At 40.6% G+C, this 13687-nt stretch overlaps 1 protein-coding gene across 5 annotated transcripts in view; it reads left to right on the top strand.

Moving 5' to 3' along the window:
* Positions 1 to 13687, top strand: part of FGD3 (FYVE, RhoGEF and PH domain containing 3) — a 92454-nt gene that overhangs the window by 66486 nt on the left and 12281 nt on the right. For all 5 annotated transcript variants that reach the window (XR_010784365.1, XM_066557915.1, XM_066557916.1 and 2 more), the window contains exons 8-15: positions 1558 to 1696; positions 2493 to 2551; positions 4114 to 4260; positions 4928 to 5020; positions 6935 to 7014; positions 7399 to 7429; positions 7905 to 8006; positions 12009 to 12071. Coding sequence is in view for 4 of the 5 variants with exons in the window: in XM_066557915.1 (XP_066414012.1) it covers positions 1558 to 1696; positions 2493 to 2551; positions 4114 to 4260; positions 4928 to 5020; positions 6935 to 7014; positions 7399 to 7429; positions 7905 to 8006; positions 12009 to 12071 (714 nt within the window). In the remaining variant the exon portion in view is untranslated. The remainder of the gene's footprint in view (positions 1 to 1557; positions 1697 to 2492; positions 2552 to 4113; positions 4261 to 4927; positions 5021 to 6934; positions 7015 to 7398; positions 7430 to 7904; positions 8007 to 12008; positions 12072 to 13687) is intronic.

Here is a 13687-nt window from a genome sequence, read left to right as displayed (position 1 = left end):
TTCTCTCAGACATTCATCCCATTATCTCCAGTCTTGCTGTGAGAATGGAGCGAGTCAGCAGTGTGATGTGGGCTGGAATATTTATCAGGAAATTGCAGATACTTGAAAGAAGTTCCTTTCTCTGAGAAATACACAGTGAAATTAACATGGTTATAGAGAGGTTGTTTACATGAGAGCAGACCACATTAGTGGGCTGATGTAAAAATAATGCTGTGTAGAAGAGCTTGTGTGTGTCTGTGGTTAACATGCTGCTGTGGAGTCAGATTACATCACTAGCAGCAACTTCTTGTGGATTCTCATCTCTCCTCTTTTAAATGAAAATATTCTTTTGCTTCGTAGGATCCTATGAAAACAAGTACACTGCAATACTCAGTGCCATTGTATGCAGAGCACATTGGTGCCTTATTGGATGATGTTTTGTGTAACCAGACTCAAATCTCCTCCCCTTCTTGGCCAAGTGCAAAAGAAGCAGAATTTGAGAGAGCTCTGCCTTTCAAAGCTGATGTGTGAGCAGTGTGCCTACTGCTCATACAGTAAGCTCTGGCAAGCAATACATTCCTGGGGTCATTGTGATTTCATGAAGTTGGGAGAACAATGCTGCACAGGGCCATGGATGGGAAAAGTTTTTCTGAGCCTTCTGAAAGAAGATAGTTGCATATCGGCAGAAAATGCCTGACATGGGATGAAGATTCACATAAAAGCTGCCAGCTCTGATATCTGCTCTCAGGCTCTCCAGCTCTGGAGAGGCTGGATCATAGGCCAGCGATTGAGGTTGAACAAGGCCAAGTGCCAGGTCCTGTCCTTGGGTCACAACACCCCCTGCAGCTCCAGGCTGAGCCAGAGGGCCTGGAAAGGCCCTGGGGGTGCTGGTGGCAGTGGCTGAACCAGGTGGGTAAGAAGGACCAGGGCACCTTGGGCTGTTCAGCACTGGTGTGGCAGCAGGGCCAGGGCAATGCCCATCCCCTGTGCTGGACATGCTGGGGTCAGTTTTGAGCCCCTCACAACATGAAAGAGCTTGAGGGGCTGGAATGTGTCCAGAGAAGGAAATGGAGCTGGGGAACGGGCTCAGCCTGGAGAAAAGGAGGCTTGGGAGGTACCTTCTCACTCTGCACAACTCTCTGACAGGAAGGGGCAGATGTGGGGTAGGCTGGGCTCTGCTTCCAGCAAACAAGAGACAGGACAAGAGGAAATGACCTCAAACTGTGCCAGGGGAAGGTCTAGGTTGGATATTAGGAAATATTTCTTGATGGAGAGGGTTGTCCAGCCCTGGCTCAGGCTGCCCGGGGCAGTGATGGAATCACTGTCCCTGGAGGGATTTAAAAGACATGCAGATGTGGCACTTGGGGACTTGATTGAGTTGGCCTTGGCAGTGTTAGGTTTATGTTTGGACTCGATCATCTCAGTCTTTTCCAACCTAATGAGCCTGTCGACCTATGATGGCTTGAGAAGCTCCTGTACACTCTTCTGGCTGTATGTGAATGGTCATTTTTCATTCTGTTATATACCAAAGGCAGAAAAAAATCAAACCCTCCTGTTCTTGTTTTCTCTCCATTACAGAAACAGGAGGTGTGTGGAAACCTGACTTTGCAGCATCATATGCTTGAACCAGTGCAAAGGATTCCTCGTTATGAGCTTCTCCTGAAGGACTATTTAAAGAAACTTCCAGAAGAATCTCCAGACAGGAAAGATGCTGAAAGTACATGTAAACGCCTCTCTGTTTAAAAGCACAATGAAATCCTGGGGAGTTTTTCTTTGTGTGTTCAGATACTTACAGCCAGGACTATGGTAGAAATGGAGATTTGAATTAATCAAATTATTACCAAAGGGATTTTGAATGCTTTTGGAGTTGAGAAGAAAACGGTTGGAATACCTGCTCTAGGAATGAAAGCAGCTTTGGCAAACAAACAGTGACAATATGTTGAAGTTTGCTGTAGTAGAACATCTAAATTTTTGTTTACTCCATTGTGTGGCTAAGGACAAAGACAGGAAGACATCCTTGCAGTAGCCAGAGGAAGAAAGGAAGAATGGTTTTAAATTTGTATTGAATTTAAATGTGTATTTCTTGCCAAGAAAGCCAGATAGACTCTGTTTATATGGTGAAACAGGAGAAGTGGACTTCTCTTGATTACAAGGAGTTTTTGCTCTCAACCAAAAGAGTGTCCATATCACCATAAACAGGCATATCACCATAATCCCTGTTTTAGGAAAACAATCTTAAAAATATGCTTGGGAAGACTTAAGTGAAACTTGACTTTTAATAGGTGATTCCTAGAAAGTGAGGGTTCTTTGTCATGTGCTTTGGCTCATCTAGATTTTTAGGAGAGAAAGATGAAACATAGATCAGTTGAACAGGCAGAACTGATTGTGTCTATAATTGCTTATGTATCATCAATTTTGAAGGACAAACTACTCAGAGAGATGAACCTGTCCCCCAAGGTGCTATTAAAAGATATAATCTAGAGAATGCATAACTGTTGGTACCTTTATTGCAGAGTCACTGGAGCTGATATCGACAGCAGCAAACCATTCCAATGCAGCCATCCGGAAGATGGTGAGTAGCAATTCCAGAACGGAATCGTGATCTGACTGAAACACTTGTATAAACTGAAGGCCTCCCAGTGCTACAGGCTCAGCACGGTAACTGGAGAGGAATATCTGCCTGTCACTCAGGCTTTAAACATGTGTTGGATGTCTGAGTCCTTTTTATTGTAAATGCAGTTTTCTGTGGCTTGTTTGGCTTAAATTCCATCTCCCTCATTCTTAAGGACCCAATGAGTTGAAAAAGGAAGTCTTCATAAAACTTGTTATTTGCTTGTCCTTGAAAAGTGTTGAAAGTGTTCCAATTAGGCCTATTCACAAGGTGTCCTTGCAGATTTTCACACTGTTTTTTTAGTCCTACAGTTCTTCAACAGAAGAATGAAGGTTGCTTTGATTTGATTTTGGCCCATCTTAAGTGCACAGAATGTGCATTTTGCATGCATCAGTAGCTTCAGAAAGCTGTGTTTCAAAAGCTGGGCAGTCAGATGTGGAGATGTTGGACATTAGCACAGGTTTTAATATAGAAGAGGTAGTGCATTACCGTTAAAGTAAATGGGCTTTACAGCTGCAGATGTTATCCCTTTGGTGCACCCAGGTGTCTCAGGACATTTTGTATCAAACAGACCTGAAATGCTGTGTATCTGGCTTAGGTTCAAGGTTTATATTCACTTCCCTATCAGACCATTACTTCCTCTCTCAGCTGGTGGGGACACCATGAGACCATGTTTCCTGTGGCTGCTATGGGGAAGTAGCCAGCTGATGTCTGTGTATTTCCAGTATGTCTGAAAACATAGTTAGGAAACCATCTGTTTCTATTTGAGTCTGGCATGTTCTCTTGATAAGGATATATTTTGGTGGAAATTTTTCTGGATTTGGGCCTCTTAACTCCTGGGAGCTTTTTACAGTATCTCTGCAGATATCAGGAATATGAAACAACTCATTGGCTCATTGGTTTCTGTGTCGGTTGCTTTTTCTGTTAGTACACAAGAACCCGTTGGAAAAGGCTGTTACAATAATTTTGCTGCTTGAGGTCCAAGCCAGACTGAAAGGAAAGTGAATGCTGTAGCAAAATCCCCAAAAGTTAGTGGATGGTTGAATTAATTATTGGCTGCTTACTCTTGTTGTGGTGCAGTAAAAGAAATAAATCATGCTTCCATTATTTGGTAGCATACAGGTCTCCAGCTTGGCCAGTGATTTTATTGGATATTGCTTCTAAAGTTCCAAAGATTAATATTTGGACTTGATGATCTTAGAGATTTATTTCAACCTTTGTCATTCTATAATACATATTTAGTGTTGAATAGTAATAGTCTAAAAGTATCAAATAAATTTATCTCAAAGTGTCATTAAATGGTACAATCCAAGTATAACTAATCCAGTATGACTAATCCAGAGTGGGGAATAGCACTGAAGAATATGCAACGTGTTTTAATATAAATGCAAAGCTATAGTGGAAGTGAAAGACTGTTTTCTTTCAACTTACATACATTTACCACAGAAATTAAAGAGTGGAAAATAGACCACATGGAATAATTTTTTTTTTTAATTTAAATTGCTGGGTGTTTGTACTGGCAGGAAAAGATGCACAAGCTTTTGGAAGTCTATGAGCGCCTGGGTGGTGAAGAGGATATTGTTAACCCAGCCAACGAGCTCATTAAAGAAGGACAAATTCAGAAACTTTCAGCAAAGAATGGCACAGCACAGGATAGGTATTTATTCCTGGTGAGTGTTTCAGCTGCTTTATTATTTTCAGGGCTGTGCTCAGGTTGGATGGGCCTTAGAGCACACTGGTCTAGTGGAAGGGGTCCCTACTCATGGCAGGCAGTGGAAGGAGATAGACTTTAAGGTCCTTTCCAACCCAAACCATCCTTTGAATCTATGATTCTGTGGTATGTTTACATCTTCCTAAGCTTAAAGACAAAAAGCATTCACCAGCTGAGCCCAGCTACTCCTTCTGAGCAGCAGTTTTCTCTTGTAGTTTTTTGCTCAAGGATTTCCTTCTTTCTCTCATGCTGTGCCTTTACTGGCCCAAAGGGGTCTTTTCCATCTCCCTCCTCAGAGGCTGAGTTTTTGCAGAGTGCCACAGGAGGTGGTTTCCAGCCAAACCACCTCGCTGCAGGAGATGGCCAGCTCTCACTGGCACTGGGAGAAGAGCTCTCATGCTTTCAAGGAAGTCCAATTCAGAGGGAGGGCCAGAAGGGAGAAGTGACTGGCTGAGGTGTTTCTGTCTGCCCACTTCTTTCAGTAATGATCCATCAGTCTCACTTTCACCTTAAATCTCTTCTTGAGAGCTATCTCTTAGATTAAAACACACCAGAGCCCTAAACCTTCACAGTGCAGGCTGTGTCTAGCATGTAACTGCCTAAGTTAAACTCTTGCCTCATTGCAGTTTAACAGCATGGTGCTGTACTGTGTGCCAAAACTGAGGCTGATCGGCCAGAAGTTCAGTGTCCGAGAGAAGATGGACATTGCAGGACTGCAGGTTTGCATCTCTTCTTTTCTCTTTTTTTAATGTTCTCGATAGCTTTGGATCCCTGCTGAATCTAAATACATAACATTGTATGAATGTAAAAATATAGTAGAATTCTAAAACCTAGCTTTGGATCACTTTGGATCAATGCAGTTTTTCCACAAGAAGAAAGACCTTAAGGTGCTGGAGTGTGTCCAGAGAAGCACAACAGAGCTGGGGAAGGGTCTGGAGCACAAGTCTGATGAGGGAGATGGGGGGATTCTGGAGATAAGGAGCAAGACCTTCTCACTTCCTACAACTGCCTGAAAGATGGGTGTAGCCAGGTGAGGGTTGGCCTCTTCTAACGTGTGACAGGATGAGAGGAAGCGGCCTCAAGTTGCACCGGGGGAGGCTTAGGTTGGATATTAGGGAATATTTCTTCACTGAAATGGTTTTCCAGCCCTGGCACAGGTTGCCCAGGTGGAATCACCATCTCTGGAAGTGTTCAAAAAACATGTGGATGTGGCACTTGAGAACATGGTTTTGTGGTGAATGTGATGGTGCTGTTTTGATGGTTGGACTTGAGGATCTTAATGTTCTTTTCCAACGTTAGTGATTCTATGATTTTATCTCTTTTGGGGTTTTTTTGGTTGGTTGGTGTTATGAACCAGTTTAACACAGAAGACCAAAGGAAACTAAGCCTCTGTGAATAAAATGGATCGAACCCAGAAAGGTTCAAAATATATCCCAAAACTTGATTAAAACCAAATGAAGTTCAATGTTGATGCCAAAAAAAAAGTGATATATTTTATTAATTAGTAAAAGAGGCAAAGAGAAAGAAAGAGAAAATAAGACAGAAATAGAAAAAGAGGTGTGCATGGGTGGGGAGAAAGGGAGAAGGTGACACCAGTTAGGTGGAAACATATCACACTTCCCAGGGTCCCAACAACATCTCATTGCTCCCCTCCATCTGCTGTTCTTGGTGGTGAGGGTCCCCCTGCCACCTGTCGCTGGAAAGTAGGGAATCCAGTGGATTGATAAAGTGGCTTGGGTCAGGTGGGAGCACCCACATGCCTCCCCTGAGTAGGGCATATTTGACACTGTCCTTTGCAACACTATGGATCTGTTGCATCATCTCTGGTGCAGGGTCTGGGGACCCCTTTGTAGGAGGGTGTTTGATGGACCATGACTCTGCTGTCCTTCATGTGGATGCGGTTTCTGCCAGGGTGAAGGAGCCCACAGCTGAGCTCCTCTGCACAGCAGAGGATGGGTGTTCACTGCTCGAATCAGAGGTTTTTTCATCACACACCCAAAACCTCTCCTCCCCCCACCCTTTGGTGTGAGGGTCTGTTCAAGCCTAGCAGCTGATAGCCCTGGGGCTGTGACTTCCACCCTGAAGGTGCTAAGCTTGATCTCTCTCTGAATGTATTCTTCTCCTCTAAATCACTTTATCTTATCTTCATCAATGAGCAGTGTAGGGCTCCATTCAGGGTTTTGGTGGTTTTCTCTGCATCTTTTGTTTTGGTGGTTTTCTCTGCATCTTTTAGTTTTGCTATAACAAGCAAAAGTCTTTCATGAAGATGTTTAAGACATAAATTATAACATTTCAGTCTCTGACAGCTGGGCTTTTGAAATTTTTATAAGAATCATTCAAAAAGGGAGCATAGTAATGGTGACTGTGTGACATGTTTGGATTGAGTGCCTTACCTTGTCCCCTGGCTGGCACACCCCCCCACCTGCCATAGGAGTCTGATTGGTGATACAGACATGCAAGTTTTGTAGCAAGACAGGTAACTATAGAAACAGTCCCTTATTTTTTCTACTTCTATACTTTATTCCAAATGATCTTTTTGACTAAGCATTTCTAAGAATGACTGTATTTGTAAGTCATTAAAAATGTTGGAAAGACAAGTTCAATGAGTAAAAAAGCTGATGTGCTTTTTACAGGTCCAAGAAATTGCCAAGCAAAATGTGGCTCATACATTTTCCATAACAGGAAAAAAGAGATCGTTGGAACTGCAAGCCAGGTATGATACTTGTTCTGTCTTTGAAGGTTTGTGAAATTTATCTACGGGCTGTGCTAGTGTGACAGAGCTTTAAATCATGAGGTGAGCAGCAGAGGTGGGTAACAGATATGTAAGAGAATGTTGGTCCTAAGTCAAAGTGTGTTGATTGCCTTTATTGAATGCAGTGTTTATAGTAGTGCTTGTAGGGTCCACTGTGTCAACAATTCAAGTATTTTTGGCATTTGGTAATAATTACTGTGAATAATTATCAATAATGTTTTTAAATAGTGGGTAGCAAAGCTAAAAATCTAATGGATATAAAGCTGTGAAGCTGTGAATTGAATTTACTGAAAATATTTTAAGTAGAACGATGATGTTTTCTCTATTTTTCTTTTGTTTTAACAGGACAGAAGAGGAGAAGAGGGAATGGATTCATGTTAGTACAAAGCACCAATGATAAGGAGGGCAATCACCATGCAGGCAGCATTTGAAATCATCGTTTTGGGGTTCTGAATTAATGTGGCTGTGCAGGGAAGCTGGGTGGGCCAGTGTGGTGGAGTTGCTCATGGAGAAGTGTGGAACTCAGTCAGGGTCCTGGTGCTGACCAGCTGGCCCCAGAAAGTATCTGGGGGCTCCAGCTGGGCTCCCCTTCCCTGCATTCCTCAAGCCCAGTATGAGAAGAGACTGAGGCATCAGACCTTGTATATTCTTCCAGTTTGACTTGTAGAAATACTGTCTGATGGCAGTCTTAGTTTTTAACTGAAACAATAATGGGTTTAACACCACCACTTAAGGTTTTTAAGTGTCCCTTTCATTTATACAAGTGTAAGGGTTTTTCACCAAGTGATCTTCCTATGAGAGAATTTTTTTTTTTGTGATGCTTCTTATCTTTGCTGACATCTTTGTCTCAGGTCATTCAAGCCACAATAGAAAAGCACAAACAGAACAGTGAGACCTTCAGAGCTTTCAATAGCTCTTTTTCACAAGAGGAGGAGCATCCTCCTGATTCCTCAGTAAGTACCAGTGCTTCGTTCTCCTTTGCCAGAACAGTTTTACCAGCAGTTGAGACTTGCACAGCTAACTTTAAAATAGTGTAGTCTTGTTCTGGATTTTTATATGACATTACAGGGCAGTAATCTCCATTTCTCTGGCTTTCAAATGTCTATCAGTCACAGTTAGTCAGCCATGCAGATACAGAATAAATTACCCAGGACAATTCAATTGCCAGAGACCCATCAGGCATGTTTTCCAGGCTGGTGGCTTTTTGTAGCAGAACAGGTATAATTCCTCAATGTTTTAAGTGCTTAGCAGTCTGGAATTTTATTTGTGTCCCTGAGAGATATTGTTCATTACTTTTCCCCATCTCATCAGAGATGCATTTTGGGATTATTTCTTTGATGTTATTTTATTATTATTTAAAATATTTTAAAGACTCGGAAGGAAAATTATGCATTTTAAAAGGATCTTGAAATACAGTTCTTCTAGATAGTATATATATTTCAGAAAAACACTCTTCAGCTAAATATGTAGTATAGTCTTGAAAGTTTATTGTTTCTCTACAGCCATATGGTATCACTCTGTGTTTGCTAGGAATTTTGTTTTAGAAGTATTGACATCAGGACCATATCTCTCCATTCAACTTGAAAATGATGGTGATAACCTTAGCACAGGCATTTGCTACAAACTAAAGAGGAATGGGTCTTGAGAGAGCAAAATATTTAGGAATATCATATGGTGCTGCCTATGACTTTTATGACATCTACCAAGATGGTAGATCTTGGAGCAGAGGGAGAGAAGGTCCATTGGTCTATCTACAGAGATTCAACTTTGGGAGCTTTTTATCTTCCCCATTCCCTGCCAACTAAATTGTTTGTTTGGGGTTCTTTTGTTTTGGTACCTAACCATTTTTGACATCTCTCCTTGGAGATTCAGGACTGATTTGGTGACTCAGATAAAAAATCTGGATTTTTTTATCTGCCTGGTTTTCCAGGAGCCTCAGGAGAGATGTTGGATATGCCTTTCATCCCCACATAATCAGATTGACAGTTTGAAGACCTCCTCAACACTCCATAGAGTCTAGAATACTGCTACTGATAGCTGCCAGCAATGAGTCATTTTCAGAATCTGGCGTAGTTTACTTATCCTGAACTATTCATCAGCTAAGAATACTTGGGGAAAAAATAGAAAATAGTCAATTCATGCCTATATTTTTCAGTTAACTTATGGCTGCATTCACAGCCAGGCTGCATTCAGAGCCCAAACAATAAGCAAACTAATAAACTCATTTCTTTCTATGTAATTAAAACACAGTGTCTGGTCAAGTTCATTATTATTATTTTGCTTTGTAAATCAAATTTGATTTTGCTTCTGTGTTCATGGTGTAGCCTCCCACTTATATTCTACTCTTCATAAAAGCCAAGCAGGGCAGGAGTCTGGTTTATCCCTGGCTGTGATATTAATGCAGTCTGTACTGTAATTTCTTTAATGCCAGAATACTAACCTGCATTTTTAGGAGATTATCTTCTCTAGATAATCAGCTTTGAAACTGATGTCACAGCTAAATGTGACAGAAATTACTCTTAAAACAGGCTGAAAGTATTTCTCTAAGGAAAACTGGACAAATACTGAGAACATTCTAACTGCAATACACTGCACTAGGTAGCATCCACCAGACATATCATCTATGGAATACTGGGCAGCAACTTTAGAGGGAAAAGTGACCCTTGTTTTTCTCTCAATAAATGGATATGCAATCATGGATTCCTGTTTAGATCTGTAACAGCTAATAGAAATTAACCTGTACAAAAAGAGTCAAATTGGTTTTTTCCCATGCTTGGCCATACATTTTCTCTGTTACGGTGCTTAGGACTGGTTGCAGTTCATGACTAATGCATGCAACTCTGACCATACTTTGTGGTAGCAGTAGTAATTTAAGAAGGGTTTTTAGAAAGCTTTAGGGTTCCTTTGTGGTTTAGTTCCTCCCTTTTCACCTGCAGCATTTCCAGGCTTTGTGAAAGCTGTTTTTAAAACCATCTAAAAATGTTCCCAAGGAGAAGGACCTCTTTCACCACTGCTTCATCTCAGAAGAGTTGGAGGCACCTGGTGTGGTGACAGACCTAATTTGTGCAGTCTTGGAAGGCTGGCAAGGAAAAGTGCTGCAGAGAGCTGAGCTCTGTGGAAGTGACATCTCTAGCATCTGAGATTGAGAATGCTTCTATTAGTTAAATCATGAATGTTAGATGCCACTGTTTCTTTTCCCATAGATCTGAGTGGTTCTGACAAACATGTCAATAACTGTATTGTTACCAGCTCTGAGACAGTGTGAGTGGTAATGGTAATGTAAAAGGGAGAAGCCCTTTTGAAATATTTTCCTGATAAGAGTAGAGGGTATTTGATTTTTAGCACATTATTCCAAATAAACAAACAGACAAGGGGATCTGAATAGGCAACTGGAGTAATTTACTCTTTTCCCTAAATTTGCTGGGGGTTTTCTCAAGCTCTTCTTCAAATCCTGTTTTTCCTCCACATTTTTCTTTTTCCAAGTCCCATCACAGCACACAGATGTCATTTTACTAGGCAGAGTAAAACGCTGGGTTGATTAGGATTCCCGTGAAAAGAGCCCCCTTTGCAGAGGACTGAGGAACAGATGATGTGAACACCTCAGGGTTGCTGGGTTTTTGCAGAGGCAGAAATAGCTGGTTAGAGCTGAGTAGTGATGCTTCCCTTAATTCAATTGTATTCCCTTAGGAAGTGCTCTAGGGTGGGACAGCCCTGGTCCCAGAGGATGCATTTGCTCCTTTCCTTGTTCTAAAGAGTTGATTGATTGTATTAGAATATAAATAGACTCAATGAGGCATCAGAATGAATAGCTCTTCAATTTGGCCACTCAAACAGAGATTAAACCTTCTTGCTTTAAAATGAAATGAAGCCAGAGTGCCAAAATGTACTGGCCATTTGGATAATCTTGAAATAAGAGATGTTGTCTGATTGGCAAAGGAAGAATGACTTATGGGAATAACGGGAGAATTTATCATAAAGAATCTAATAGTTTGAAAACCTTGTGTAAACTAGCAAACTCCCTGTAAATTCATTTGCAGATTAGGTAGTTTTCCATTCTTTTTAGAATGTAGCCTGTGATTTTGATACTCAATGTACAAAGCTTATTTGCACTTTATATATATTGAATACTATTGAATGTATATATGTCTATATATATGGCATACATATAGATATATGAATATTATATATTAACTCTACAGGACTATATATATAGATATACAAACATCTATGTGTATTTAGTACATCTACATCTCCATAACTGTATAAATGGAGATGTCACTTCACATTTATTTAGGGATTGAAATGCATTATGAAGAAGAGAAACTTAACGGAGTGGTGTTTTAATAGAGTAAATTTTGTTCCTCTCAGAATCAAGTACCTTCACAGAGCTTTTGCTGGTCTGGCTGGCAGGCTCCAATAGAGAAGTGTCCTTCAAACTTTGGCACTGGCTTTCTGCAGCATGTAAGGAACAGGTTGCACCCAAAGGAAGGTTGGCACTTCAGTGCCATCTGTAAAATCATCCACATCACAGCCCACCCCATATTTGAGGATGGCTGAGCACATGTGCAACATGTGCACCTGGGGGTAGTGGAAGGTGTCCCTGCTCATGGCAGGGGGCTGGAACAAGATGAGCTGTAAGATCCCTTTCAACTCAGACCATTCTATGGTTCTGTGATCTGATTCTATAAATTAAAGTGTGCTCACAAGCAAAGAATTGAGGGCTGAAAGCAAACTCTCTTTCTTTTCTCTTCCCCCACCACCCCCACCTTGTTTCCCTTCCCTTCCCTTCCCTTCCCTTCCCTTCCCTTCCCTTCCCTTCCCTTCCCTTCCCTTCCCTTCCCTTCCCTTCCCTTCCCTTCCCTTCCCTTCCCTTCCCTTCCCTTCCCCTCTTCCCTATATATTTGAGGAAGAATGTCCATGTTGAAACTGTTCTGTGTCATTCTCTTTCTCCTCAGATAGCCAGCACCAGCTCAGTTGAATCAATGCCAGGAGCAGATGGTGGTGGTGCATTAGGAGGGGTGAGTAATTTGAAGCTAATACTTTAGTCAGAGCAGTGTTGGGAGGTGGGTTATGTTTATTTTACAGCAGGAAAAAATAATCATACTTCAATATAGGTTTTATAGAGTTTATATCCTGCTGTCTGTGGCCTCAGCTGTGCAGTTTCCTGGCTAAGTTATACCCACAGCTAGTTGCCATTTGCAGCATCGGGGAATTTGAATCCTGCTCAGATGTGTCACAAAAACCAGGAAATAAACTCTTCAACCAATTTGCTGGGTTAGAAAGTTGACATTACTTTATTAACAGTGCTGGATATGAGGAGGTTTCTCCTCAAAGTATGAATAGACTTCTTAAAGCAATATAACTCCTTCAGTAGTAGATACATGCTGCACACACATCAGAGTTGATTCCTTCAATTTGTAGCACTGGGTTTGGAGAGAGGGAGATTTGTGTGGGCTTTTTTGTTTGTTTGTTGTTTTGTGAGGATTTTTGGTGGTTTTTTGGTTGGTTGGTTGGTTTTGTGTGCATGTATTTAAATTGTGATAGGGAGCTATACTGATTGAAGGGAGAACGGCAAAAAGATACCAGGAAATCTATCTGATTAATGCTGTTGCATTGTATAACTCAGGATTTCATTCCAGAACCACATTTTGAGTAACACTTCTTCCACAGTATGCTTTCCATGTTTCTGCTAATGCAGAGGAAGAGATGATAGTACTTTTGTGTATCTCTGGCCTGTAAAACATTGCCTGCCACGAAAGCAAAATATACTTTCAAGATATTATTCGTTTTGCTCAGTAAAATGGCTATAACTGCTGCTGAATCAAACCAAGGGTTTGAGTCCTTAATAAGGTCTATTTTTTATTGTTCTTATCTCTCTCTTCTAGAATAAAAGATTTTCAGGAAATGCCTAGGGTTAGTTGAATTTACTCAAGATTAGCCTCAACAAGAACAACCAACCACCAGAAATACCCTTACCTGTAGAGACATGCTGTAGGATGTTTTGTATTAGCATGATGATTTTAGGAACTAAAGAGCCATTTAGCAGCACCTCCAGACCTCTGGCCAAGCTTGGAACCTTCTGGTAGAGTGCACAGTGTCAATTCAAAGCTGTTAAACAAGCCAGCAACCTGACCTATTAAAAAACCCAAGTTATAAGGGTTTGTGATTAGTGTGCTCCTTGCTGGTTATTTTTTGTCTTCACTTAATATTTTCACTTAACAATTTTTACTTTATTTACAGTCAGTTTTGTGATTAGTGTTTTGTGCCTTGAGTTGCAGATGCTGTATTTAGTGAACTACTTAGAAAAAAATATGTTTTAAAGTATTAAAAAAACCCCAAGCCTACATAAAAATTTTGGTTGGTCTTAAGTATATACATTTTATTTGTAATTAAATAAAAAACTTGTATCTTTTTTAGTTGATTATAAATTGTTGTGTCAGTGATTTACATATGATAGCATATCTTGATATGTTAAGTAATTTTCCTTAAATCGTGTATTTAAAGAAAAATTTAATTCCTGACATAGAAAAAAAAAATGGAGTTGATCAAAAAGACAAAAATATCCTAAATTTTGTAATATTGATTCTGGGCTCTAATTTTGCTAAAAATGAATAATATCAAGAGAATAATGAAT

This window comes from Molothrus aeneus, chromosome 12, assembly GCF_037042795.1.
Source record: "Molothrus aeneus isolate 106 chromosome 12, BPBGC_Maene_1.0, whole genome shotgun sequence".
Lineage (NCBI taxonomy): Eukaryota > Metazoa > Chordata > Aves > Passeriformes > Icteridae > Molothrus > Molothrus aeneus.
The sequence above is the reverse complement of the archived record's forward strand: the minus strand, read 5'-3'. Positions and strand labels throughout refer to the sequence as shown.